Source organism: Aulostomus chinensis, chromosome 16, assembly GCF_037954235.1.
Source record: "Aulostomus chinensis isolate RoL2024-O1b breed Wild chromosome 16, RoL_Achi_v1.0, whole genome shotgun sequence".
NCBI lineage: Eukaryota > Metazoa > Chordata > Actinopteri > Syngnathiformes > Aulostomidae > Aulostomus > Aulostomus chinensis.
The window spans coordinates 7,083,465-7,107,902 of NC_141335.1; the positions used below are offsets into that span (position 1 = coordinate 7,083,465).

A 24,438-nucleotide genomic window follows, 5' to 3' on the forward strand; every position below is an offset into this window, starting at 1 on the left:
CCTGCATATCGAGTCATATAACACGACAGTACATAAGCTTTGTCATGAACGATTTTCCCAGCAAAGCGCTTGGTATGAAATAAACAGTGAAGGTGGGAAGCATAATGCGAAGGGTTGGAGGGGGAGGGAGGGGGTTGAAAGGAAGAGTGGGATGGGAGGGGGCGGTCATAGCTGCGCATCTGTACAGGCAGCTAGAGGTGGAGGAGAGGGGGTTGGAGGAGGAAAGCGAACAGGACAAGATGAGGACCGCAGCAAGGGTAGCAGCAATGAACGAATTCGCATCGGGACGGAAGAAGGCAGGGGAGAGGAGCGCACCGAGGACGGCTGATGAGGCGTGAAAGAGAAGGCGTAGGAGACAACATGGAGGCATAGCCTACGTGGAAGGAGATCATTTCATTGTAGCCTAGCAGCAGCAGCAGCATCATCATTCGTCCGTCCGACCTGAGCGGAGAGGAGGAGAGAGAAGGAGAGATGGGCTCCCAGGTTGTGCAGACTCTGCGTCAGGGGGTTTGGGCATCTCTGACCGGCGGCTGGTACCATGACCCGGATCAGAACAAATTCAACAACTCCTGCCACCTTTATCTGTGGATATTTCTCCTGATGTTGCCTCTGTCTCTCCATCTGGTGAGTTTTATGTTAAGATCGGAACATCAAGGCCGCGAAGGGGGTGTGAGGAACTCACATTATCTGTGTTTTTGCCATGCGCCCTTTATGTGCTCTCACGGATAAACGTGACTCTGCAATGGTCTCACATTCTTTGATGGCTGCTGAGGGAAATAGGCGAGATAAATCAGCACTGTCGCAGTATTTCCCCCCGCATGCAGTGACTGAACGCATGGCTGCTCTTGGATGTGTCAGCGGGAGAAAGCATGACACTGGTTCCGTAACATGTTCATGTGTGGCCTTTGGAGGTGAACCCCACAGAGGCAGCGCTGACACTCTACAGCAGATTTAGAGGAATTCAAAAAAAATGACTCAAGCAGTCCTGATTGTTTTCCTATCAACTCAACTTCAAACGGAATAATGAAGTCAAATTCAACTTCTTTCCAGAGATCTCATCAGTGAGCTTTGTTCTCTCCCTCTGCAGGACTGGGCTGTAATAGGACAGGTTAAATGCCTTGACCTTAGCCATGATGGAGTTGGAATAAGACAGAGTGTACTCATGAGTGTCATTCATTATCTAAAATGAGCAGACTGTACCAGCAACGTGCATTTAAAGGGTAACCCCCTCAGCTGGTTTGAGCTGATCATGCAAACAATGAAGCTTCAGCTGTGACTCAATACTTGGTTTCCCCATTTATTGTTCTGTTTCTAGTCTGCCATGGATCAACATACACATGAAATCTCTCACTCACCAGTGGACCGAACCACCAAAATCGCAGACTAAAACTAAAATCTAAACATATAAGAGCAGTCAAAAATACATTATTTTCCCCTGAGTCATGCCAACAACAGATCACGGGCTCCTGGCCGGAAGGTGTGACGTGCAAATATACTGGATACATGCCATGCATTTTAGAATGTTTTGCTAAAATACAATTTATCTGTGTTTCTTCTTAACGTTGAATTAAATATGATGTTTTTGAGCCAGTCTTCTCTAGCTCCCCCTGCACAGAGAGGAATTATACCCAGCTGTGCCATTTATTTATATCTTGAAATTCTGCTCCCAGGTAAACACTTCCAATTAGTCTGGTGCCTGGTTATTAAGTCATTTATGGCTTCCTGTTCATTTATCCACGAGAGATTTAATATCCAAGATGTAACTTTATCTTTTGAAGAATTTGTAAGCAGCACAGTTGAAAAGATTAAAAAAAAACAAGCATTAATGGATGATTGTATCATAGCGGTACTTAGCGTATTCTTGTATTTATTTTTACACAGTTTTGAAAAGTGTGAGGCTTCTGTACCGTTGTTAAATGATGGAGATAGTAGATATATTTTGATCTTGTGCATGACATTTGATCTGAATTCAATGTGGCCAATCATTTCTATTCAATATTATTTATTAAAGATTGTAATTATGTGTGATGACTGTTCCTGTGGGTGCTGCAGTTGACATCTGCTTTACTGACAGAATCATTTAAGATCATCAGGGTGTGCAGTGGTTAGCAAGGCCGAGTCACTGATACAGATGTGAGTGGCAGCTCAGACGTTTAACAGCTTTGCTGTGGAAGCTATGAAAATGTTGCTACAGCAGTTCTAGCAGCCTGTTTGAAAACAGCCAGTGCTTCCCCTGCAAAAACAACACATGCTTTCTGTTTCAAATCTCTCCTCTACCCCGCAGGCCCTGCCCCCTACAACAATGGCTTTGAGTATCTACTGCACCTCCATCACTGTCTTCTTCGTCCTCATCAAGCTGGCCAACTATCGGCTACACCTGATGTTCGACGAGGGCGAGGCGGTAGTCCACAGCAGCCTCTCTGACCTCAGCAAGGCCCAGGAGAAAAAGAGCAATGCCTCTGACTCCTGCTTGCCAGCGAGCATCAGGTAGAGTAATCACGTTCAGCGGGATCAGTCTGAAAAATTCCAGCTCACATGGTCTCCCTTTTATTCAAAGGCTCTCAGATTATATGTACTCACCAAACTGCCAGTTCTCCTCCCTGTGCCACGAGCTACTCCCCTGATGGGGTAGTCATTTGCAGATCTAGGCCAGAGGGCCAACTCCCTAATGATGTGGAATCACACATTCAGCCTGAAATCTTCTTTTAGAATGTTGTCAACGTTCTTGTATGACCAGTATGACATACTTATTTTAGGCTATTTTGGTCTCCTCTTTCTCTTTTTGTATTTCTTTTCTTTTTTCGTCCCACCGTCTAAGTCCTGTCTTTCTTTGAGATCAGATTGGTTCCTTGATCAAATATCTCAGAATGAGATGGTCCTTTTTTTTTCCTCATTTCAAAGACTCAGTACAGTTTTGGTACTGAGCGAGCAAATGAGGGGAGGTCAGTAATCTGCGGTCTACCACTCCGCTCTGACAAGCTTGATCTGCATGGCAACTAATAAAAGCAAACCCATCGCTACCTCTTCCCTGAATGTTTTTGTCTTTTAAAAATATAGTTATCATCTTTGAAGTGGCTGTCACAGAAAGCCCAGATTTTGTTTTCTTACCTCTCTCATGTCTATAAATTAGCATTCAAAACACAAGAATGATGGAATGAAGGTGGGATGATTTCCTCTAAGACTGCCCGTTCCCGTGTGTCCGTCCTTCTCACCGCATCGTTTATTTCCCCCGTCTCTCCTCTGTGTCTGATAGGAAGAGCAGCACAGTCCCAGACAGTGTTGCTATGACGACGTTGGCTCGTAAGCGTCCCAGTCCGGTGATCCAGGTGACAGTGAAACAGACTGAAACCGACCCAGGGTTGATTGGGGTGGTGAGTGACAGTGAATTTATGGGCACCTGCCAGTATGAGCTTATCATACGGATGGTCCTCTTGACTTAAATCATGTGTCTCTGGATTCTCGTCCATTTAGGAGTGTTCAAAGTCAGATGAGGTGAGGACGGGAGAAGGTGAGACAGGTATGTCTTCAAGTTTGACTCAGATGAGAGACACAGTAAAGGAGATACAATTCAGTTTTGTCTTTGTCATCCATCTGTTGCTAACAGATGTATTCAAAGGGTGCATGTTCTGCTTTTAACCTGATAGGTTAGCACAGTGAGACCATCTGTACCTCTCAAGTTCAGAAGTTGAGCTCTACAGTTGCGCCTGGATCCCCTCCGACTGTGAGAGGATGGAATCTTGCCTTGATCTGATGGCATCACCTGTTTTGGCGTAACACTACATGTGAAGCCATCACATGCCAAATCAAGTCAAAGACAAAAATGTCATTTCTGCAAAGAACATTCTCTCGTGTATATTCATATTTAATACTGAGTCTATTCATGCAATAATACAGCTTTTTGCTTTGAGAGACACCATTTGCCACTATTCTGTAGCAGCATCATCAACTAGGACAGCCAATCAGGAGCTTCATTTCTGATGGGTTGTAGAGGACCAGTTAGAACACTGTGATCGGTTTGATAATTTTCATATTTCCTCATCGTGTTTTTTTGATGAGGGTGGGGGTGAGGGGGTCCAGACGTAGCAGCCAAGCTCAGAGATTTGTCTGGATGGAGTTATTTGATGACACGACTTAACTTTAGATTCCTGTAGAAATACGAGAAGGCTAATCAGAAATTGAAGTTCAAATATTGCTCCAACACAGTTTTATTGAGCTTCTTCTCTCTCATAAAGATAACAATATTATCTTCTCTTGCCGTTTAGCAGTCCTAAAGCCAAGTTACAAAAGTCATCCCATTGAGAAATACATATCCGTAACGAGCCAAATCTGATTTAAAACGATGCAGTATTCAATTGTGTTAAAGACATTTTCCCAAAAATATTTAATTGATCCTGGTTTTTATGTAATCCTCAAACAACATGGCACCTGTCACACAACCTCCTTCGCAGATGTAATGACAAAAAAAAGCAAACAGACAAAAAAAAAAAAAAAACAGAAGGGAAACAAAAAAAAGTCTGGATAATCCCTGTCTTTTGCCCTCATTCACCCAGTGTCCCTGTTTAGCTTTTATATTTGAATGATACAAAGCTTGAAAATATGGATTGTCTCCTGACCTCAGACTGCAACAATTTAGTGAGTGCCGATATGTATAATTTGATCTAAATCTAGAATATTCATGATACTGTCGAGGTACGTTGTTCAGGTTAGGATGGAGGTTTCCTTCCACTTTAAGAGTAAGTGAGGAATAAGTATTGAGGATTAAAAAAAATTAGAGCGAAAGTTCACCACTGGTTTAAATGAGCTGAGGGTGATTAGTAAGGGATCCATCTGAGGCTGGATTGGACTTTGCTTGCATTAGACCCATAAAATGTTATGTTATTATGAGCTGACTCCGGGATTAAAATACAGGTGCATTTTATGTAATTATATTTTGGATGGTGGAGTCAGTGTTGTCCAGCTTTGTTTGAATTTGAGTGTATAAAATACAAGAATCAGATTAACCAAATATTGTGCAGTCAGGACCTCACTGGATTGAATGTCCTGCAAAAAAATCCCCATCAAAATAATGCAAATAATCCTCATGCAAAATATACAAAAATGTCTTGTTCAGCCTGGATAGTATTTAAAGCAGTTTGTACAAAGAAGACTCTCAGTGTATGTTATTGTACCTATCAATATCATATATTGAGGAAAATGGGTTTTTATCAGAATACATCCCTCTGTTCTTAATCTTGAATGCACTGGATTCTCTTAAAACAATGTAGATTGAAAACATCCTTTTCTGCCAATAAATATGCTCAGACAGACGCGGAACTAACAGCCAGCCAGTTAGCAAGCCAATAAGTCCGTCAGACTGCTTCCAGTAAATTTATGACCTAATGCGCCGGAGATTAGTCACAGCAGTCAGCTGAAAAGGGGTATAAACCCTGTGGTGCATTGCATCAACTGATTACACCACTGTATCAAAGAGATGGCATCGTTTTTTGGGGGAGCAGCAGGTTCAGGCCACCTTATTAAGATATTCATCTGTCAGCGGTGAACTGAGATAAAACTCAATTTATGTCTTTTGTTATCTTGTAGATAATGGGTGAATGGGTGATGATTCCACTGAAGCCAAAAATGAGACCGCATTTATAGCAGTAATTTGAGTTTGAGGTTTAAGATGTGATTAGAGCACTATTATCCTAACACTTAAAGCAACCATTCACCCAAAAGGTGTATTTTGCCATTTGAAGTACCCACAAATAGGTGTCTTGAACTCACAAAGATGTTTTTTTTTCTTTGTGACTCAAAGCTCATGCCGACTGATCGCAACTGAAGGCTAAAACCAGCAAAACTTTCTCAAAATGTCCATTTGAAAAAAGCTCAAACGCATTGTCCGATTTGATTCAACAAACTAAACATAAGTAATTATAAAACTTATTTCACAATAGCCCTGAACATGACCAGCAGGCTAACTGAAAGTGCTTTAATTGTTTTTTTCAGCTCAAATCAAAATGTTTGTCAATGACTGAACATACAGCTGGATAAAGCCAGACGTCTCTCTGGAGTCTCAAAGAAATAGTACAGGAGGGAAAATATGTCTTGTCAGCTCTAGACACCTATTTCTGATTAGTTGAAGGGCAAAATAAAACACTTTCTTGGGGGTAGAAAAAAAATCTCTTTAAAACCTGCAATATAACAGCTACATCATTGATCTGATTCCAGGTCAGAGTGAGTGTGCTCCAGAGGAGAGGCTTGGAGAGGGAGGCTTGCGCCCAAGCCCAGATCCTTCTCCAGATGATCTCTCCAGCCCCAATCCAGACCAGGCTGCTCCCCTGCTGCAGGCCCAGCAGAGGCCCCCTTCCCAGTCTGAAATAGAAGAGATGAGACCTGGATCGGCTAGTGGGACAGCGACCATGGAAGCAGAGATCATGGATGCAGAAGTTGTGAAAGAAGGGGTGGACAGTCAGATCTGTTTGATGGGGCTGGACAGAGAACAATCAGAAAGGAAAGGAGAGAACAACTCTGAGCTGGACAGAACAGAAGCGGAGAACAGCGATGATAAAGAGACTGTAGACAGGGAAACAACCGATGAAGGTCTCCCTCCTTCCAAGGAAAGTGACGATGAGAGCGAGGCGCAGAAAGAGCCTTCAGATGCCAACAATAATTCATTGGAGACCCCTCAGGACTGCCAGCATGACTTCATTGAAATCCTAGACCTTGCTGCACAGGTAGAGATGTATAACCTGATTTACGTCGTTTGCAAGGTTCGAAAGTAAAGCAATAAATATCGGGCTCCTGTTTTGTCTGTCAGGATGATCGAGTGGAGGAGACGTATTGCTCTGATGAAATTGAGGTGGTTCTTGTGGACAACTCTGGCCCCGCGCCCGCGTCTGCTCACCTGGACGACAACGACACAGTCAAGATCATCATCACCATGAGCTGCGACCCTCAGACTGCTGCTCAGCTGGAGGAGAGCGTGAAGCAGAGCCTCCTGGAGAACGCAAAGGTGAGACAACACAATATTTGTTGGCTAACATCACATACAAAAAAAAATAAAATTCTGTGGACCTAAAGAGAGTTTGGGCCTCAGCGTTAGCAATGAGTGAACCAATAGCAGGTTGGGGAATTTAAGTTCATTCTTTTTTGGATTCTTCATACAACACCAATTCTTATCAGAACTTATTTCAGGGCAATTTATCCAACAATTCTCTTATGAGCATGCAAGTGGTGACAGAAGCAGAGAAAAGCTCTCTTCTAAGAGGTACAAAACAGAACCAGACTCAGGCAGGTGGCCATCTGCCTCCACCAGTCGTCTTTAGACGAGATGCAGAGTTACTAGCATGCGTTTGTTCTGTCATCACTGGCCAGAAAAGGTTTAAAACACTAAAATGTACCATTTTCAAGTGACTGAAATGTGTGTTTATGCATCCTTTTGCTTTTGCATTTCTGTTGACTTGATGCACAGTGACTACTGTACACTGGATTATGTTGTTCTTGGTCCCCTTTGTACTCCGGTAATTTATGCAGCATCAAACCAAGTGGTTTTGGATACACACTGTAAGATTAGGTGAACACGATTAGCAATTAGCATAAAACCCTTGCAGCAATAAATAAATTAAAAAAAAACAATGATCAAATGAAGTCATTTCTTGTTGCCATGGAGAGGAGAAGTGCCAGCCACCTTAAGCACCATTGCAGAATTAGTAAATGTTAGAATTAGTCAGAAACCAGAAACGTCATAGAAATTATTTCAATGCAATCCACATGGAATTTAAGAATGCTGTGTGTGTGTGTGTGTGTGTGTGTGTGTGTGTGTGTGTGTGTGTGTGTGTGTGTGTGTGTGTGTGTGTGTGTGTGTCAGGCCCAAAAAGATGCAGGAGAATGTCACATCAAGATCCCCGTCATCACCTTTGACTCTCCTGAGGAGGAGAAGCAGGAGTTGGAGGAGGGAGGAGAAGCAGCTGGCTCAGAAGACGACCCCACCCTGAGAGAGCAACAGACCACGAGCCAAAGTGAAGACTTTCATTTATGTAGAGAAACAATCAGTTCCGACTCAACCACTCTAGAGTGTCCGGATCCGGATCAGGAACATCTCGGAGTGCAGTTGACCAATGACAGCACGCCAAGCCCACAGTTTACCAATGATAACAGCTCATCTGGGATTGATGTCCACTCCCACCCTGATGACACAGACCCTCTGGATTCTAATGTGGATCCACAAGGTTTCCTGCGTCTACCGCCAGCTTTGGGCCGTTATGGGCCAGGGGGAAGGACTCACATCCGTGGGCTGAGCATGGACAGTGGGAAAGATGCTGTGCTGCTTTCAGACCGCTCCCATAACACAGTATGTGTGTGTGTGCAATACTGCTGTACCTCTCTTCATCTATCTGTCCACGCATTCAATGTATACAAACTTTTCTTTCTATCAGACCACCATGACTAGTTCCAAGTCAGATCTGGAGGCAAAGGAAGGACAGATTCCCAATGAATCAAACTTCTTGGAGTTTGTTTCCTTGTTGGAATCCCTCAGCACCAGAGGAGGAGGGGCCAGCACACAGGAAGAGAAGGGTCGAGAGATTAAAGAAGAAGCAGGAGTCTCAGAGGAGGGTGAATGCCAGCAAAAGGGTTTGTTTCTGTACTTCCACCTCAGCAGTGGTATATGAGCTGCAGGTCTCATTCCTGCTTGTTGTGTGTGTGTGTGTGTGTGTGTGTGTGTGTGTGTGTGTGTGTGTGTGTGTGTGTGTGTGTGTGTGTGTGTGTGTGTGTGTGTGTGTGTGGTGGCTGATTATTGCTCTGAATGCAACAACTCTTAGCGTGAGATTATAAAGTATTAAATTCATTACCTTTTTTAAATGTCAGCTTTAGAGTAAGGTGATTTTGTCCTTAGAGGATGGTCAGTCAATCAGTTTCTTAGCTTTGGTATAGAGCAAATAGAGCAGCACTGGCTGGTAAATTTGCTAGTTTAATTGGTGTTTCCTCTCACACTATATAAACCTGCACCAGAGCAACTTGGAGTTACACGTATTTCCTGTTTAAACATCAAGTGGAGACAGAGCAAAACTAGCTGTCTTTTGGAGTTGTGTTTTTGAGCCCCCCTGATGAATATGAGTCACTCTTTTATAAGAGGTTTCTTTGAATATTTCCCGCCAACTCCAAAACATGTCGGGTTGCTGGAATAATGTTCTTCCTAGCTTGCTATATAACCTGCAATGCGTAGCCCCATCCCACACTGGGAGGGAGGGATGTTAAGCCTTATCTGTGCACAGCAGTGGACCTGTGAGCTAGCTTGACTGCATTACATTCAGCATTTAGACGGTAACTCTGCCACTTGTTCTTGTGGGCAGGTGACATGTATGTGCACGGATATGAGAGACTGAATGGAAATAGTGAGGTTTGGGTTTAGAACTCATCAAAACAATGAGCTGAAAGGTGTTAAGATGCTCTTTCTGCCAAATGTACTTTTGGATGACAGTTTTGGTGTCACCTGTAACAAACTTTAGCCTTCCTCTTAGATTTTTTTTTTTTAATTATCATTTCTGTTTCTGTTGATGACATTTTGTAAAATACATTTGGTGTGTTCATAGAGAGTGCTGTTTCCAGACCAGATGAAACAATAACAGAGACCAGCTCAGACAGAAAACCAGAGAGACCCAAACCACCCACCAGTCTGGCTACTGGGACACTACAAGCGATACCACCTCCACACATCCCAATAGTCTCCCCTGACAGGTAACCATGCCTACACACACACACACCACTTGGATAAAACCATCAAGTCTCTCAGACACATACACTTCCCGCTGCACTTCGATTGACACTTGATTCTGTATGTTTCAGTCCTCAGACAGACAGAGAAAAGGATCCAGACTATGATTCTCTACCCTCTCAAACATCTCAGTCAGAAAGCTCCATGCTGCAGGTCATCTGTAGACCAGAGGCGACTAACAAAGAAGAGGCCTATACCTTCCATACTGTGCACAGTAAGCAGCTGCTCACGAAACAATTAAAAGTCCCATGTCGTCACTAATGAGGTGCAGTTATTGCGCTCTGACAGCCTGATCCTCCATAAACTTTATTGCTCATCAGCTGGATGGCAGTTAATGTGCATTATTTACACAAACAGACATTTTCTCAGAGTTCTATGTGTTTTTTTGTTTTTATGTCACCAGGAGACAGGCCTCGTAAACTATACGCGGAGAGGGCCCTCAACCTGCCGCTGGGAGCTGAGCTCATCACTGGCAACATGTGGTAATGTTTGTTACACATTTATCTTCCTCATACCTTCAACAGTCTTTCCACTCACTTGTGTGTGTGTGTTTATGCTCAGTGACCTGTTATCAACTTCCTCAAATTCGGAGTGTCAGGATGGTCTAGTTGGTGGTCATGCTGACTGCCCTTTCCAGCGACGCATCATCCCTTCACACAGACTACGGCCAAGACGGACGCACCCTGAGATCTTCCAGGTGACCTCCACCTTTTGCTAGCAGCCCTCTATTCATTTTTTTGTCCTTTGAGGGAAAGAAGTGTAGGTACCCATGAGTAGATAATGTGAAACTGTTTGAATAGCCACTAAGAAAATTAGTATACGCTCCATCAATAAATTGCATCAGTTAAACAGTGAAATGTACCATTTGAAAAAGATTTACTCCAAATTTCTCCAAAAATATTGAAATTCAACATGGAATGTAAGTTTGAAATATTTTTTCAAGTTTGCACATCTCTTTTTTGCATCTCAGGGGTGAGTAGAAGTCCCTAGAGGAGACAGAAAACTTGTATCCTAAATTGAACTTGTGTTAAATTGTGACTATGCTGCCGCAGCGTTCAGAACAGTCACTACATGATGTGTGAAATCCTCTCTCATCATTTGTGGATATTGTGTATCACTGTGGGTTTGTGAACTTGTGTTGCGGAAAAGATGTCCCTCCGTGCACCTGTGACAACCCTTCCTGTAGATATTAAACATCCTGCATTGTTCCAGTTGAATACATGCGTGTGTGTCTTATATTTGTGTGTCTCAGGAAGAGGACTCTTTGGATGAATCATCAGAAACTTCAACTCAGGAGAAACCCACCAGAAAGATTTATTACAAACTCAAACTGTTTCCTGGGAAGTGGATCAACATTTTATATGACCGACTCACTCTTCTCGCCCTACTGGACAGGTGAGTACTCACAACATGTTGCGTCTCTGTCTCAGTTGGAAAGGTAACATCAAAATTCCACTTCCAGATTCCAAGGTATCTTTCACACCCATTAGCTTGCAGATTGACGTGCAAACACAGCCTGTGTTCACTTGTCTAGTGACATCCGCTGATGTTCACTGCTTCAGCATGTGGTGCGTTTGTGCAGAAACCAAGATGTTCTGGAGAATCTTGTCGCAGTCTTCATGGCCTTCCTGGTGTCCTTCCTCGGATTCGTGCTTCTTAATGACGGCTGCTTCAAAGACTTCTGGGTCTTTCAGTTCTGTCTGGTCATCGCCAGCTGTCAGTACTCCTTATTAAAGGTAGACTTATCAGTTCTCCTGAGGCAAGGCATCCGATTTATGATCCGTCCATAGCTTAGCATAGTTAATGTCAGTCTAAAAGAAATTCACATTCTGTTCAAACTGTCCTCTTTGATTGGCTAAAGAAAATCATTTTTCTATTCGAGCTGCCTTGCGGTGTACTGTAGTTTCTTAATATTAATTTACATGTGAATTCAAATCTGTGCCACGCTCACCTGACATAGATTCCAAGTAAATCTCATCTGACTTACTGGCTCCTCTTTGTTGTTGCTTGCATCCTCTTTCATTGCAATTGTTTCATATTATTTCAAGAACCATAATCAAATACTGGCTTCTGTGCTTTTGTTTTCCAGAGCGTTCAACCGGATGCAGCTTCTCCAACACACGTGAGTTGTTGATTGAACTCTCAGGTGAAATTTTCCACACCAAAGACGACCTACTCTTTAAAAAAGAATGACATTTGATATAACTTCAAAATTATAACCAGTGCTCTTCTTGTTTGATTATTGTGTTGTCTGTCTTTGGCATATGATATCTTTCCTTTAAAAAAAAAATGTTGTGATATGTGTGGAAACAAACTTTATAACAATCTTTCATTTGCAATTAATTTACATTTAATTATACCACCTGACACTGACATTTTTCTAAAGCTGGCCTTTAATTAGATTACATTGCTGGTCTTATCCTGTGTGCGTTCATATGTGTGTGGCTGCAGGGCCACAATCAGCTGGTGGCCTACAGCCGAGCGGCCTACTTTTGTATCTTCTGTGCTTTGATCTGGCTGCTGGAGCAGCTGCTGCAGCGGAAGGACCTGCCCGTCTCCACCCTGTATGGGGTCACCATCGTCTGCCACGACGCACTACGATTCTTGCAAAACCTGCTAGTGGGTAGGGAGAAATGCACCAGGAGAGAACACACACTCAAAGATACTCACATGCATGGGAAAACGTGTCAACAATCTAAAACCAAAGTGAGCTTGAATATTAGTAGCTGATTGCATTTTTTTTCAAGTCATTTATTTTCTATTTCTGTTCAAAATCCTTGTGAAACTTCTTAGCAAGTGTTTCACCTGTTGTTTTTTAATGGATAAAACAGGTTTTACTCACTGCTTCCCCATCACGTTCCTGGTGGGACTGTTCCCTCAAATCAACACCTTCACCATTTACCTGTTGGAGCAGATTGACATGCACTTTTTTGGTGGGACAGGTTAGTAAATGATGTGCTCATCTTCAAGAAAACGTGGGGATCCTGAATTCAGGTCCCTGATGTAAATTTAAAGGAACAACTATTTTGGTAATACGCTTATTTGCCATTATCCTTAGAGTCAGACAAGGAAATATCTTTGCTCTGTAAGGCCAGTAAGGATTTGAGACCAGCAGATACCAGTTAACTGCTAGTTAGCTTAGCGCATTTTTCTCCTAAATTTGTCAGCTTTATATGACTAGTGTTGTGCATAATATTTACAATGAAATAACTTTTAAAAATTGTGAGATATTGGGCTTTTAGAATCAGAGTCATAGCCAGAACTACTTTCCTGACTGGGCGCAGTGATTTCACACAGGACCTCAAAAGCCCCACAGTAACTTTGATAAGCAAAATGTTTGTTGTTTGACTGCAAGAGCGACTACTAGTACCGCTGATAACTTCTGGACAAATCACGATCCTAATCCTTATATTCTGTATTAATTTTGACTGAGGTATGCTAACACTTCCTATCCGCTACTAATGATTTTGCTAAGCTAAGTGGCTTGTTTCTGGTCTTTGTTGGTCTCAGCTCCTCAATACACACAGAGAAGGGGAAAATATCTATCTTATAGTTTGGCACTAAGGAGGATGGAAAGTATGGCTTTTTTCCAAAAAGTTGACACGTTCCTTTAACATGTTGTAGTTCAATCGTGAATGGTCTATCAAAACACAGATGGATTCGTGATTCGAGGCCTAGTTGTGTAAATTATTAAATGAGCGATGTATTCAGTGTTAAATGTGTCCAAATAAATCTTTACCGTGATTCAAAATCCTCTTCGTTTAGTACAGCTTCATATATTTCACGTCTCCTCTCCACTCTTGTGTGCATCAGCGGCTACAAGTCTCATCTCTGCAACCTACAGCATCCTACGCAGTCTGATCGCTCTGTCCCTGCTGTACGGCTTCTGCTTTGGCGCTCTCAAGGTAGAAATCTACTGGATGGTCTGTTGAAACAAGGCTAAATAGAGCCTGTAGGGTTAAAAGAGTAGATATGAATATAATCCCCTCTACTCTGCTCTCCGAATGTGTGTTCGCGGTCATCCTCCAGGCTGTGGGAGGAGAAGAAGACTTGTAGTTCTGTTATAAATAGCCCGCAGCCAGAGAGTTTTACTAATGGAACCAAGTGGAGCTGCGGCAAAACACAATATGTTGCTCGTCAGAAGTGAAGGGATGCCACTGAACCATGAAGAACCTGAAGCAGCAATTTAAAAAGTACAGGCTGTTATTTACGTTGATGTGTGTGTGTGTGTGTGTGTGTGTGTGTGTGTGTGTGTGTGTGCAGGAGCCGTGGGATGAACAGCACACCCCAGCCTTGTTTTCTGGTTTTTGTGGCCTTCTGGTGGTCTTCTCCTACCACCTCAGCCGGCAAAGCAGCGACCCCTCTGTACTGCTGTGAGTATCGTTGGCACGCGGAATAAAAGACAGCTGAAGTGATCAGCAGGAGGAAACATGGGCAGATGGTTGACGTCTAGACTGAGCTCTCATTCACATGAAAAATGTTGATCATTTGTTGCTCACTCTGCAGTCTGCTCTAAAACACATCAGGCCAGAAATATAAAACAGTAATCCTGTATTTGAAACTCAAACGGTAAATATTTCAAATGTGATTTTTACAATGAAGGAGGTACTTATTTGTTCTCCTCATGACATTCATGGAACATTTGTATTTAAAGGTCTCTGATCAAGTCAAAGGTGATGCCTGTTTTGGTGGAGAATGAGGAAGAGGAGGAGGAAGACACAGACATTAAAGACCCGCTGCCAAAAAAGCTGCAGAACTCGATGGTAATCAAGTATTGATACAGACGTTATTAGAGGAAGACGATGGTCGAAGGATAATTCTTTTCCCTGTGTTTCCAGGTCTAACAATAACTATTACTGGAGGCCCAATATTGAGTGAAAATGCATTCCAGATCGCCACTTAAAAAAGATTCTGTATCTTTCGAACTCATTTTACGAAAACCTGTCCAGTGGTTGAAAAGTGTCGACCCAAACACAGTGGAAAAGTGAGTCCAGGTTTAAAAAGACTGGAATGATCCTTTAATGACTCAGCTTACGAGCAGCCTTTTGTATGTTTTGTCAGAGAATCCCGTAAAAAAAACAAAACACTTTTTCAGGATGAAATCTTCTTTAATTGGGCAATTTGTTTTTCAGCTGCCTCAGGCCACTTTACAACCCATCAGCCCACCATAATTACCGATATTATTATTAACAATGCATCTACAATGTGTTGTGGAATTTATTCGTAGTGTATGTGGGAAGGCAGATTGTTTCAACCATAATGTTGCTTGCCGGAATATAAAACCATGTTTGCTGTTGCTTATTCCCTGTAATTAAAAGCAATTCTGCATCAAAGAAAACAAGCCTCCTGCTGCACTGTACAGTGTTAATGGGGATTAATGAAGCCCATATCTGCTCTCAAGCTGTGACCCTTTTGATCTGAAAAATTGAAGGCTTCAAGCGACTGAAATAAAAACAATCACACACCTAAATGAGCCTGACAAATCAATGCGTGGATTATTAATGACCGCAGCTCTCCCTCTCCTCTTGTGCTCCGCAGAAGGAGATTCTACTGTCGGATGTGATCGTGTGCTCTGTCGCCTACATCCTAACCTTCGCCATCACCGCTAGCACTGTGTTTCTGTCTCTCAAGGTGAAAAATCCTGATTTCTTCTGAACATTAAGCGTTAAACAGCAACACGCGGTCGGTTTGAATCCCCTCATCTTGACTTGTTTCCAGCCCTTTGTGACCATCGTGCTGTACGCGTTGGCTGGGACGGTGGGGTTTGTCACTCATTACCTGATCCCCCAGCTGAGGAAGCATCACCCTTGGCTGTGGATCTCTCATCCGGTCCTCAAGACCAAAGAGTACCACCAGTTTGAACCCAGAGGTCAGCTTCCTTTTTTAGCATTGATTCGTCAGTTAACGATGCATGTAAACTTCTGTAGATCTACAAAATAATCCGAGAAACCACACCAATAACTTTCTTTTCTAATAAATATTGTTTTGAGATATATTTATTCTTCCTCTGTGAAGCCATATGGTGATTAACAATGCTGGAGGCTTCAAGCTACCTTTTTCTCGAATAGCTTCTCAACTCAAAATGCAACTACTGAATATCAGGATTTAATCAATGACGATGAGTTAACTTAAATTGATCAAGCTCCTGTTTTAGGACCCATTAATGAAGTGTCAGCAAAATGTGCAGGTTTAGCTCAGGGCAGATGCATGCTAATAGCTAAATCTGGCTGCACATCGCTGCAGGTGGTGTCATTTTTTTTCATGCACTCAAATTTAAAGGATAAACCTTTATTTTTCAAAATGGGCAATATTTTCCTGTCAAAATGATAGCTATGGGGGAAAAAAAAAGATCTGAATTGTTCCGATGTTGAACGTGGACGCTACAGCCACAGCCGTAACTAGCAGACAGCGCAATAGTCTGCAGTTTTGCCCACTGAAAGTGCTTCTTTTATTAACTGACAGGCTGAGGTTGTGATTATCCGTGTCTGACAACATCACTGGAAGGATCCTACAGAGGTACATGAGACGAGTGTCAAACATGGAGCTGGAGTCTCTCTGACATCTCACTTACTTACCTGATGGATAGTCTCCTGTCTGTTCCTCTGGTCTCGGCTGTCTCTTCGACTTCATTTTAGAGGCATAAAAAAAAAAAATCTCAAGCACAGCGATGTCAATCAGAGGATGCAGTGACACAGCGCGACGTACCGTAGTGTCTGTTTTCTCATTGCTGTGGGAGTCATACAGTTTAACTTCTCCTGTAAAAATGTCAGATGACACAAGGACAAGAACGGCACACAAACACTTACCTTTAGTCAAAAGACTCTGACATAGACAGTTGCTCGAGTCAATGATTCTGCAGGTTTCAGTCACAGCATTTTTTGCTTAATATTGGAACAACTCCAATACTTGTGGTCCTGATCGATCATTTTGATCTTAATACAGTGGAAAATGAGACCAAGGTTGAAAAATACTAGAATTATCCTTCAGAGTAACATGAAAATATCAGCCAATTGTCTAACTCACTAGTATATCTCACTGAAATCGCTTGTTTTCGAGTCGGTATTTCCATTCTAACAATGAAACCACCCTCCAAATCACCTAGGCATCTTCATTCTGATCTTTGTTATTGCCTGTGCTCCCCTTAGAGGATGCAGTGCTGATGTGGTTTGAGCGACTCTACGTGGGGCTCCTGTGCTTCGAGAAGTACGTGGTATACCCAGCTATCATTCTGAGCGCGCTCACCAATGACGGCTTTGCCCTCAGTCACCGCAAAAAGCTCGGAATCCAGTGAGTGGACACAGATCTTGCCCATTCGTGTGATTTATGTGTCTGTTGTCATCACTCGTTGTTTGCTGTGTTCCGCCTGCAGCTGTGACGTCCTCCTGACAACAGTCGCCGGGCTGAAACTTCTGCGTTCGTCCTTCTGCGACCCGAGCTTTCAGTTCCTCACGCTGCTTTTCACACTTGTCTTTTTCCACTTCGACTGTCCACACGCCTCTGAGAGCTTCCTGCTGGACTTCTTCATCATGTCCATCCTCTTCCACAAGGTGAGAAAACAGTCAGAACCAGAAGTACCTTTTGGCTCAGGCCCTAATTATGTGAGGGATGATGCTTACAGCTTGTAACTTCTGACATCGAGCCCATTAAATGTTTAAAGTGATACTTCACCCAAATATCAGAGTTTGTTTATCCATCAGTCACAACTAAATATATTGAATTAGTGATTTTTTTTTGTCCCCGGTGCTCATAACATACTTTTTGCTTGAAGCTAATGGAAACCGTAGCTTAGCAACAGCGAAACTGTATAAAATGCCTGTTTACAAACTGTCAAAGCAAGGTTAAATTTATGTGTATGGCATAATTCATATACAATGACATTTCACAATGTTTTACAAACAAACAGTTGAAAGCAGAACAAAGGAAAAGTTGCATAAAATCAATAAAAAAAGTTTAGCTATTGCATCCTGCGTGTTCCAGGCAGGTTTTTCGCACCTCTTTAATACTGTCGTTTCAGGACTGTCTTTGTTGTGTTTGTCTCCTTCCAGATGCGTGAGCTGTTGCTGAAGCTCCATTTCATCCTGGTCTACATCGCACCTTGGCAGATTGCATGGGGGAGTGCTTTCCACGCCTTCGCCCAGCCGTTCGCCGTACCTCGTATCCTTACTGTAGAACCTATTATGTGTCTGTCTTACATCAGTAGACGCTCTGCTTTTCTTAACCGCCACGTGTGTGCGTTCAGATTCAGCCATGCTGCTGCTTCAGACTTTGCTCACCACCATCTTTTACACCCCTCTGGCTCCCTTCCTGGGTAGCGCCATCTTCATTTCCTCCTACCCCCGACCCATCAAGTTCTGGGAGAGAAACTACAAGTAAGACCCCGAGGCAGTGAGCAGGCAGCCAGCCAGGAGGTCACTCAAGATCGCTTTTGAATCACATTGCGTCCAGAATGGGGGTAGATAGAGAAAGGTTATGGCAATTTTACTATATATAATGATGAAATAATCAGAAAGCTAAAACAAAACTGATTATGAAAACAAGTTTCATATGGAGATGAAACACCTGGAAAAGTCTTGGAATCTAAAAAAACTGTCATTTCTAGGCATGGAAAAGTTCTGACAAATAAAATTTGAAAACAAACCAAAAATCTCATATGTGCCCTGGTAAGTGTGACCATAGATTACCCTGTTTGTGTGTGTAAGCAGACATTTCAGAGAATTTATGGTCAAGAAAATTTCAAGAGGTCATGGAAACCTACAGTCCTAACTTACTATGAGCCCTGAATAAATTTGACCTACGAACAATTACTACTTGTGCAGAGAGAAAAAAAAAGAAGACATTCCTTAGTGCTACAGCTATTGATTTTACTCCAGGCTGTAATAATGATTTGACTTTGTAACATCCTGTAGTTTGTTTAGACTCATCTCACATTTTCTATCCAACAAAATATAATTAGTGCCCAAAATGTGCATGATTTTTGCTTCTGGTCCTCCAGCACGAAGCGCATTGACAACTCCAACAGCAGGCTGGTGTCTCAGGTGGATAAGGAGACGGGTGAGTTCTTCCCAACTGGAATTTTGTTAAGTTTAGTCATTTTGGTCATTTCCCGTCCTCACTAAATCTTCCCTTCCTTCTCAGGATGTGACGATAACAACCTAAACTCCATCTTCTACGAGTACCTGACGCGTTCGCTGCAGCACTCGCTATGCGGGGACCTTATGTTGGGCCGGTGGGGCAACTACAGCGCTGGAGACTGTTTCATCCTGGCCTCAGACTACCTCAACGCCCTGGTTCACCTCATCGAGATCGGCAATGGGCTGGTCACCTTCCAGCTGAGGGGACTGGAGTTCAGAGGTAATGTTGGACCAGCTCATCCTTCACTTTGCAATCTTCTCTCTACACAAACCAGCACTTTGACTCCCTCCATCACAGGAACATACTGCCAGCAGCGAGAAGTGGAGGCCATTACAGAAGGCATGGAGGAGGACGACGCGTGCTGCTGCTGCGAGCCGGGTCACTTACCTCACATGCTGTCATGCAATGCGGCCTTCAACCTCCGTTGGCTGGCCTGGGAGGTAATGGCCACCAAGTACCTGCTGGAGGGCTACAGCATCAGCGAGAACAATGCTGCGACAATGCTGCAGGTCTATGACCTCCGAAAACTGCTCATCACCTACTACCTGAAGGTACCAGTTCACCTCAAATGAAAGTCAAGTGAGGCATTGGTGATACACTGCATAATTTATCAGGCAAAACTATTTCTTCCTCTTCAAGAGTCATACCCTTGTTGTCATTAACAGTTATTGAAAAACACCTCAAATTTCACATATTCATTCAACCTGTCTGAAAAATTATTACTACCCTAATTTATTTGTTAATTTGCAGATAAACCAATATTTGTGAAGCTGTTTGCAGTTCTTTTGTTTATTATTTTGCTTTGGTGTGTCTGTCCTTTGTCCATCCCCTCCCCACGCCCCTCCATCCTCCCTCATCTCTGACTCCCTGCCCCTCTCTCCTCCTCTCAGTGTGTTATTTACTACCTGGTTCATTCTCCCAAACTGTCCACCTGGCTGAAGGATGCAACAATCCAAGAAGCCCTGCAGTTTTACACCAAGTGGCACCACATTGAGCGTGACCCTCAGGTCTTCAGCGTGAAGATCGATGAAGACTACGTGCACTGCCTGCAGGGGGTGACGCGCGCCAGCTTCTGCAATGTTTATCTGGAGTGGATCCAGTACTGCGCCGGCAAGATGGAGATGGTACAGATTTGCAAGTGTAATGGTGTCTAATCACCTCAAACTGAGAATCTTTATAAACCACAGGTTAAAGTAATAATAGTAATTAATTAAATACCAACAATCCAAGAAGATTGTACAAGCGGTCTAAATATTCACATTTAAGAAAGAAGAACCACTTAATGAAGCAATTTCTTGAAAGAATAGGATTTATCAAAACTGGCACTTCATTTTTCACGTCTTTTCGACTCTTGTTAATTCAGTCGAGTTGAATTGAACAAATATGGAGAAAATTTAAGTTCAGGATGAAGTCAAAAATTCTCACGCAATAGTTTCTTACGTATTTTATCAATGAGAACTAAAAAAAAATGTCTTCTTCATCTTTACCTCGGTGTTTTGTGTGTCCAGCCAGTGGACTGTGACGAAGACTCCCCTCTGGTGACACTGTCTTATGCTCTCTCCGTCCTGGGGAGGAGGTCCCTCGGCACGGCGTCACACAACATGTCCAACAGGTATGGAGCTCCACAGTAATAAAGACAGTAGACAGATTTATTACAGTGAAAAGAAAAGAAAAAAAAGTCTGAATCATCCGAAGACTGAAAATACAGAATGACGTGGTTGACCGTATTTAATCTGATGTTAAAATCTGGAATATTTAACGTTAAACATCACTTATAACTGTACAATTTCACTAGATCAAGGTATATCGAAGACAGCATCAGCAGAAATGCAGCTGCTGTTAGGCAGACTCACCACAAGGGGTCATTAGCAGCCAAATCTTCAACAACCCCGGTCATGCAGACGTTTCTCTGCACTCTTATTAAACTTCTAATCTAAGTGTGGCTTGTATTCTAAAAAACACACACTGTCACATTCCCTTCCTCTGTCTCCCCACTTTCCACCGCAAAGTCTGGAGTCATTTCTGTACGGCTTCAACACCTTGTTCAAAGGTGATTTCCGTATCGCCACAAAAGACGAGTGGGTGTTTGCTGACCTGGATCTCCTGCAGAAGGTTGTGGCTCCAGCTGTCAGAATGAGCCTCAAACTGCATCAGGTACAGAACAGATCTCTCACCTTCTTTTCATCCCATGGATAATCTCCATTTATCTACTCTTCACTGCAGTTTAATATTTTCACAATTCCTTCTGGAGTGCATTGACAATTATGTCTTCAGGGCCATTTTTCATCTTGAGTATACATTTCGTAGAATCTGATTGAATTCTCGCCTGCTCCATCATCATCTGCTTTTTCAGGATCACTTCACATGTCTGGAGGAGACCGAGGAGGCATCTATCTTGTACGAAGCCATCACAAACTACCGCAGTAGCCTGGTCATTTGCCACGAGAGTGACCCTGCTTGGCGTAAAGCGGTGTTATCCAGCCGTGACACGCTGCTCACGCTCAGACACATGATCGATGACGGCACGGACGAGTATAAGATCATCATGCTCTACAAACGCCACCTCAGCTTCAAGGTCATCAAGGTAGAAAAAGCCTGAGGTGTCAGCGGAATTATGGTTTTGTATGTGTGATGTATTTAAATTTTCATTCCGAAAATGTAGGTATGGAATGAGTAATGTGAGCAGGCGAAGGACAAACCTCCTGCCTACGGACTCGTGCAAGACACAAACATCTCATTTACTTTTTTATTTGATGAAACCAAATCTGAGAAGGGAAGTAAAACAGCATCACAAGTGGTAACAAGTGTGATCTGCAACCCATCACGATAAAATCTGGTCACAGTAGATCTGAGCAGCAGATCTTTAGCAGGAGGCAGACTGTCTCTAGAAAAGTGCAGGCTTGTAAAAACCCCACCAGCTTGCTGTTAATCCATATATCTGACTCTGCGATTATTTTAAGTGCTCAAACATCCATCTAATAGAGCACTTCATGTTTCCAAGTGATAGAAGATGATGGAATTAACAAGTTGTATCTCTTTTTTGTGTGGTTAAGCAGCAAGTCAAAAACAACCGGGAAGTTATGTGATAGACTGTTTTTTTTCTTGGCTGGGTGAAACAGGATGCTGTATGAGGGAGACACGCACCAGTCAGCCTGCTGGTTGTGACTGGAAGCAATAATACCGACCATTTCCGTGAAAGGACAACAAAGGCTGCCGGTGATGTGGCTGCAACAGCCGTAATGGCCAAACCATGCAGTTACACGCGGAAATTACACGCAACTACACACACACAGACACACACACACACACACACACACACACACACACACGGTTGCTTTTCCATCGTGCAAAGGGAGGTGAAACCTGATGATATTAATGCTTTTCTTGAGACACACCCATCAGCGTTGTGTGATGGGGTGTGCTGACTGTAGTTAAAACATGAGATATTAGCGCCGGCGTGCTGGTAGCAGTAAACACCAGACTTCGAGTCCTCTTCAAGTCCCATTTACAGCATTCAGTTTCCATAAACATAAAATCTTCCCTTAATGCACGCTCAAGCCAAGCGTCTCTTCATGATCTGTTACTTCCTGTCTTCTCCTCCCTTCTCATCTCTGTCTGTAGATCAATAAGGAGTGTGTACGAGGTCTGTGGGCAGGTCAGCAACAAGAACTGGTGTTCTTACGGAACAGAAACCCAGAACGAGGCAGCATTCAGAACTCAAAGCAAGCTTTGAGGAACATGGTCAACTCGTCCTGTGACCAGCCGCTGGGTTACCCCATGTATGTGTCCTCAGGGCTGTGGTGCATCACAGGGCTTTAGGTTTGAATGTGTATGAGGCCAGGTCTTTGTTATATAATGATCTAAAAATGTGTGTTTTGTAAATGGAAATGTGGATGTTGCTCTGTTCCTTTACAGTTTTATGTTCATTTACCCTTTCATTTTCAGGTACGTGTCACCACTTACGACCTCATACGCAGGAACCCATCGGACGCTCCGCAGCATCGGGGGAGGGGCTTTGAGCCTGGATGCCATTCGTTCCTGGCTGTGCTCTAAATGGTTACGGTCGGTGCTGCAAATCAAATGTATCCTGCAAAACGTTATATTACAGCAATACTACTCAAAAGTTTTTTTGCCTTGTTATCACAAATAGGTGCCTAGAGCTCAAAAAGGTTTTCTATTCATCACCGTGTCATTTCACTTCTATGTGACTCCATAATGCAGAGAGAGCAGCCCCGTGTTAGCTGTAAGCTAACGATGCTCCACTGCCACAAACTACAAACAACAATAAACTGCATAAAATTTTCAAACTCTCGGGCTAATTGTTTGTGTAATCTGCTTTTTGAGTAACCTTGACAACATAAAATCTCAGTTAACCAGTAATTAGTGCATAGTAAATGTTTTCTTCATCTTAGTAAGGAATTATCCTCACTTTACCTGCAAAAACCTTCATTCACGGTTTGCAAATGCCTGGTATAATATCTATAATCTCAAGAAAGATTAGTTAGGGTTAAGACATGATGGTTTATTTTATGCCTCACAATATGTGCTTATGATTCTGTTATTAACAATTATTACAGACTTATCAAAATATATTAAGCATCTTACAAGGCCCTTGTCACTGAGTAACATGTACCTATGACAAAGACCTTAATATAAAGTGTTTCCTGCAGTTTTACCTTTAAAAAAGGCTACATTATAGTTTCCACCCTGAGCTCAGGCTTCAGTTCTTCTAAAAGTCTCTACCTAAACCAAAACTCTGTGTGACTGTGCTCTTGAATCAACACTCTTCACATGCCAAAGATAGAAAATAAAACAGTCTCCCACGTCATTTTTTATTTATTTATTTCAGTCTGCTGGGTAGAGAGAGATGATGTAACTGAAAGGTCATGGATTCAACTACCATGAGTCTCGGAGGGTCCCTGAATAAGACACTCTGTATGAGAGGCTTGCTTAATTTGAGCACAGACTTAAAACCTTCATGCTTCTTACAGTCATCTAGTCTCAGAGGCCAAACATAATCAGTTTCAGCTGAGGCCTTGTCCTTCCTCTTGTGCAGCTGGATTTATTGGGGTAGACAGAGTTAACCTTGCATGATACAAATACTCATTAAGTAACTAAATAACTATGAATGGCATGCGGTAGGTTGAAAGTCAGCATTTCTCCGCATCCATTTTCTTCTTTGCTGTATTTTTGTCAGTGGTTTTAAGAAGGTACACTGTGTTTTAAGTTCAGGCTCTGATTAATTTTCCTCTTTCCTTCTTTTTTTTTTTTTTAAACGCAAACCCAGACTTATGTGACCATCAGATAATTGTTTAATACACAAAATTCCAAACATTCTTCTCAGTATTCCTTATTTGTTTGTCTTACGTGAGGCTTTTTTAAAATCAGCATGGATTGCTGACAATTTGTCACCTCATGCGATTAATCCCCCCCCCTCAAAAAAAGTACTTGCACATTGGTGTCAAGTTCACACAGATACTTCTTTGTGACTCCACCATGCAGACGGAGCCAGACGTGTAAATTTAGCTCAAAGCTAATGGTGACTGACAGCTAAC

General features: G+C 42.7%; 1 protein-coding gene and 1 long non-coding RNA gene across 2 annotated transcripts in view; one reads left to right on the forward strand and one right to left on the reverse strand.

Annotated features, from left to right (window-relative positions):
* The first annotated feature begins 192 nt into the window (after positions 1-192).
* Positions 193-24,438, forward strand: part of pcnx2 (pecanex 2) — a 29,005-nt gene continuing 4,759 nt past the window's right edge. Inside the window, exons 1-35 of the mRNA XM_086179568.1 lie at positions 193-624; positions 2,285-2,487; positions 3,254-3,371; positions 3,472-3,517; positions 6,208-6,713; positions 6,797-6,991; positions 7,847-8,329; positions 8,415-8,610; positions 9,570-9,714; positions 9,823-9,965; positions 10,155-10,233; positions 10,313-10,448; positions 11,004-11,146; positions 11,334-11,487; positions 11,841-11,873; positions 12,203-12,374; positions 12,583-12,693; positions 13,565-13,656; positions 14,015-14,124; positions 14,406-14,514; positions 15,290-15,382; positions 15,470-15,620; positions 16,897-17,038; positions 17,121-17,298; positions 17,797-17,905; positions 17,991-18,120; positions 18,744-18,802; positions 18,887-19,102; positions 19,181-19,434; positions 19,774-20,007; positions 20,392-20,495; positions 20,893-21,037; positions 21,237-21,467; positions 22,505-22,662; positions 22,829-22,945. Coding sequence (XP_086035694.1) covers positions 472-624; positions 2,285-2,487; positions 3,254-3,371; positions 3,472-3,517; positions 6,208-6,713; positions 6,797-6,991; positions 7,847-8,329; positions 8,415-8,610; positions 9,570-9,714; positions 9,823-9,965; positions 10,155-10,233; positions 10,313-10,448; positions 11,004-11,146; positions 11,334-11,487; positions 11,841-11,873; positions 12,203-12,374; positions 12,583-12,693; positions 13,565-13,656; positions 14,015-14,124; positions 14,406-14,514; positions 15,290-15,382; positions 15,470-15,620; positions 16,897-17,038; positions 17,121-17,298; positions 17,797-17,905; positions 17,991-18,120; positions 18,744-18,802; positions 18,887-19,102; positions 19,181-19,434; positions 19,774-20,007; positions 20,392-20,495; positions 20,893-21,037; positions 21,237-21,467; positions 22,505-22,662; positions 22,829-22,945 — 5,648 coding nt within the window. The 5' untranslated portion in view covers positions 193-471. The remainder of the gene's footprint in view (positions 625-2,284; positions 2,488-3,253; positions 3,372-3,471; positions 3,518-6,207; positions 6,714-6,796; positions 6,992-7,846; positions 8,330-8,414; positions 8,611-9,569; positions 9,715-9,822; positions 9,966-10,154; positions 10,234-10,312; positions 10,449-11,003; positions 11,147-11,333; positions 11,488-11,840; positions 11,874-12,202; positions 12,375-12,582; positions 12,694-13,564; positions 13,657-14,014; positions 14,125-14,405; positions 14,515-15,289; positions 15,383-15,469; positions 15,621-16,896; positions 17,039-17,120; positions 17,299-17,796; positions 17,906-17,990; positions 18,121-18,743; positions 18,803-18,886; positions 19,103-19,180; positions 19,435-19,773; positions 20,008-20,391; positions 20,496-20,892; positions 21,038-21,236; positions 21,468-22,504; positions 22,663-22,828; positions 22,946-24,438) is intronic.
* LOC147247329 (uncharacterized) lies at positions 11,995-13,762 on the reverse strand. The gene is made up of 3 exons (XR_015109318.1): positions 13,491-13,762; positions 12,594-12,653; positions 11,995-12,364 (listed from the first exon to the last, which is right to left on the reverse strand). It is a non-coding gene; the product is annotated as an uncharacterized LOC147247329 (long non-coding RNA).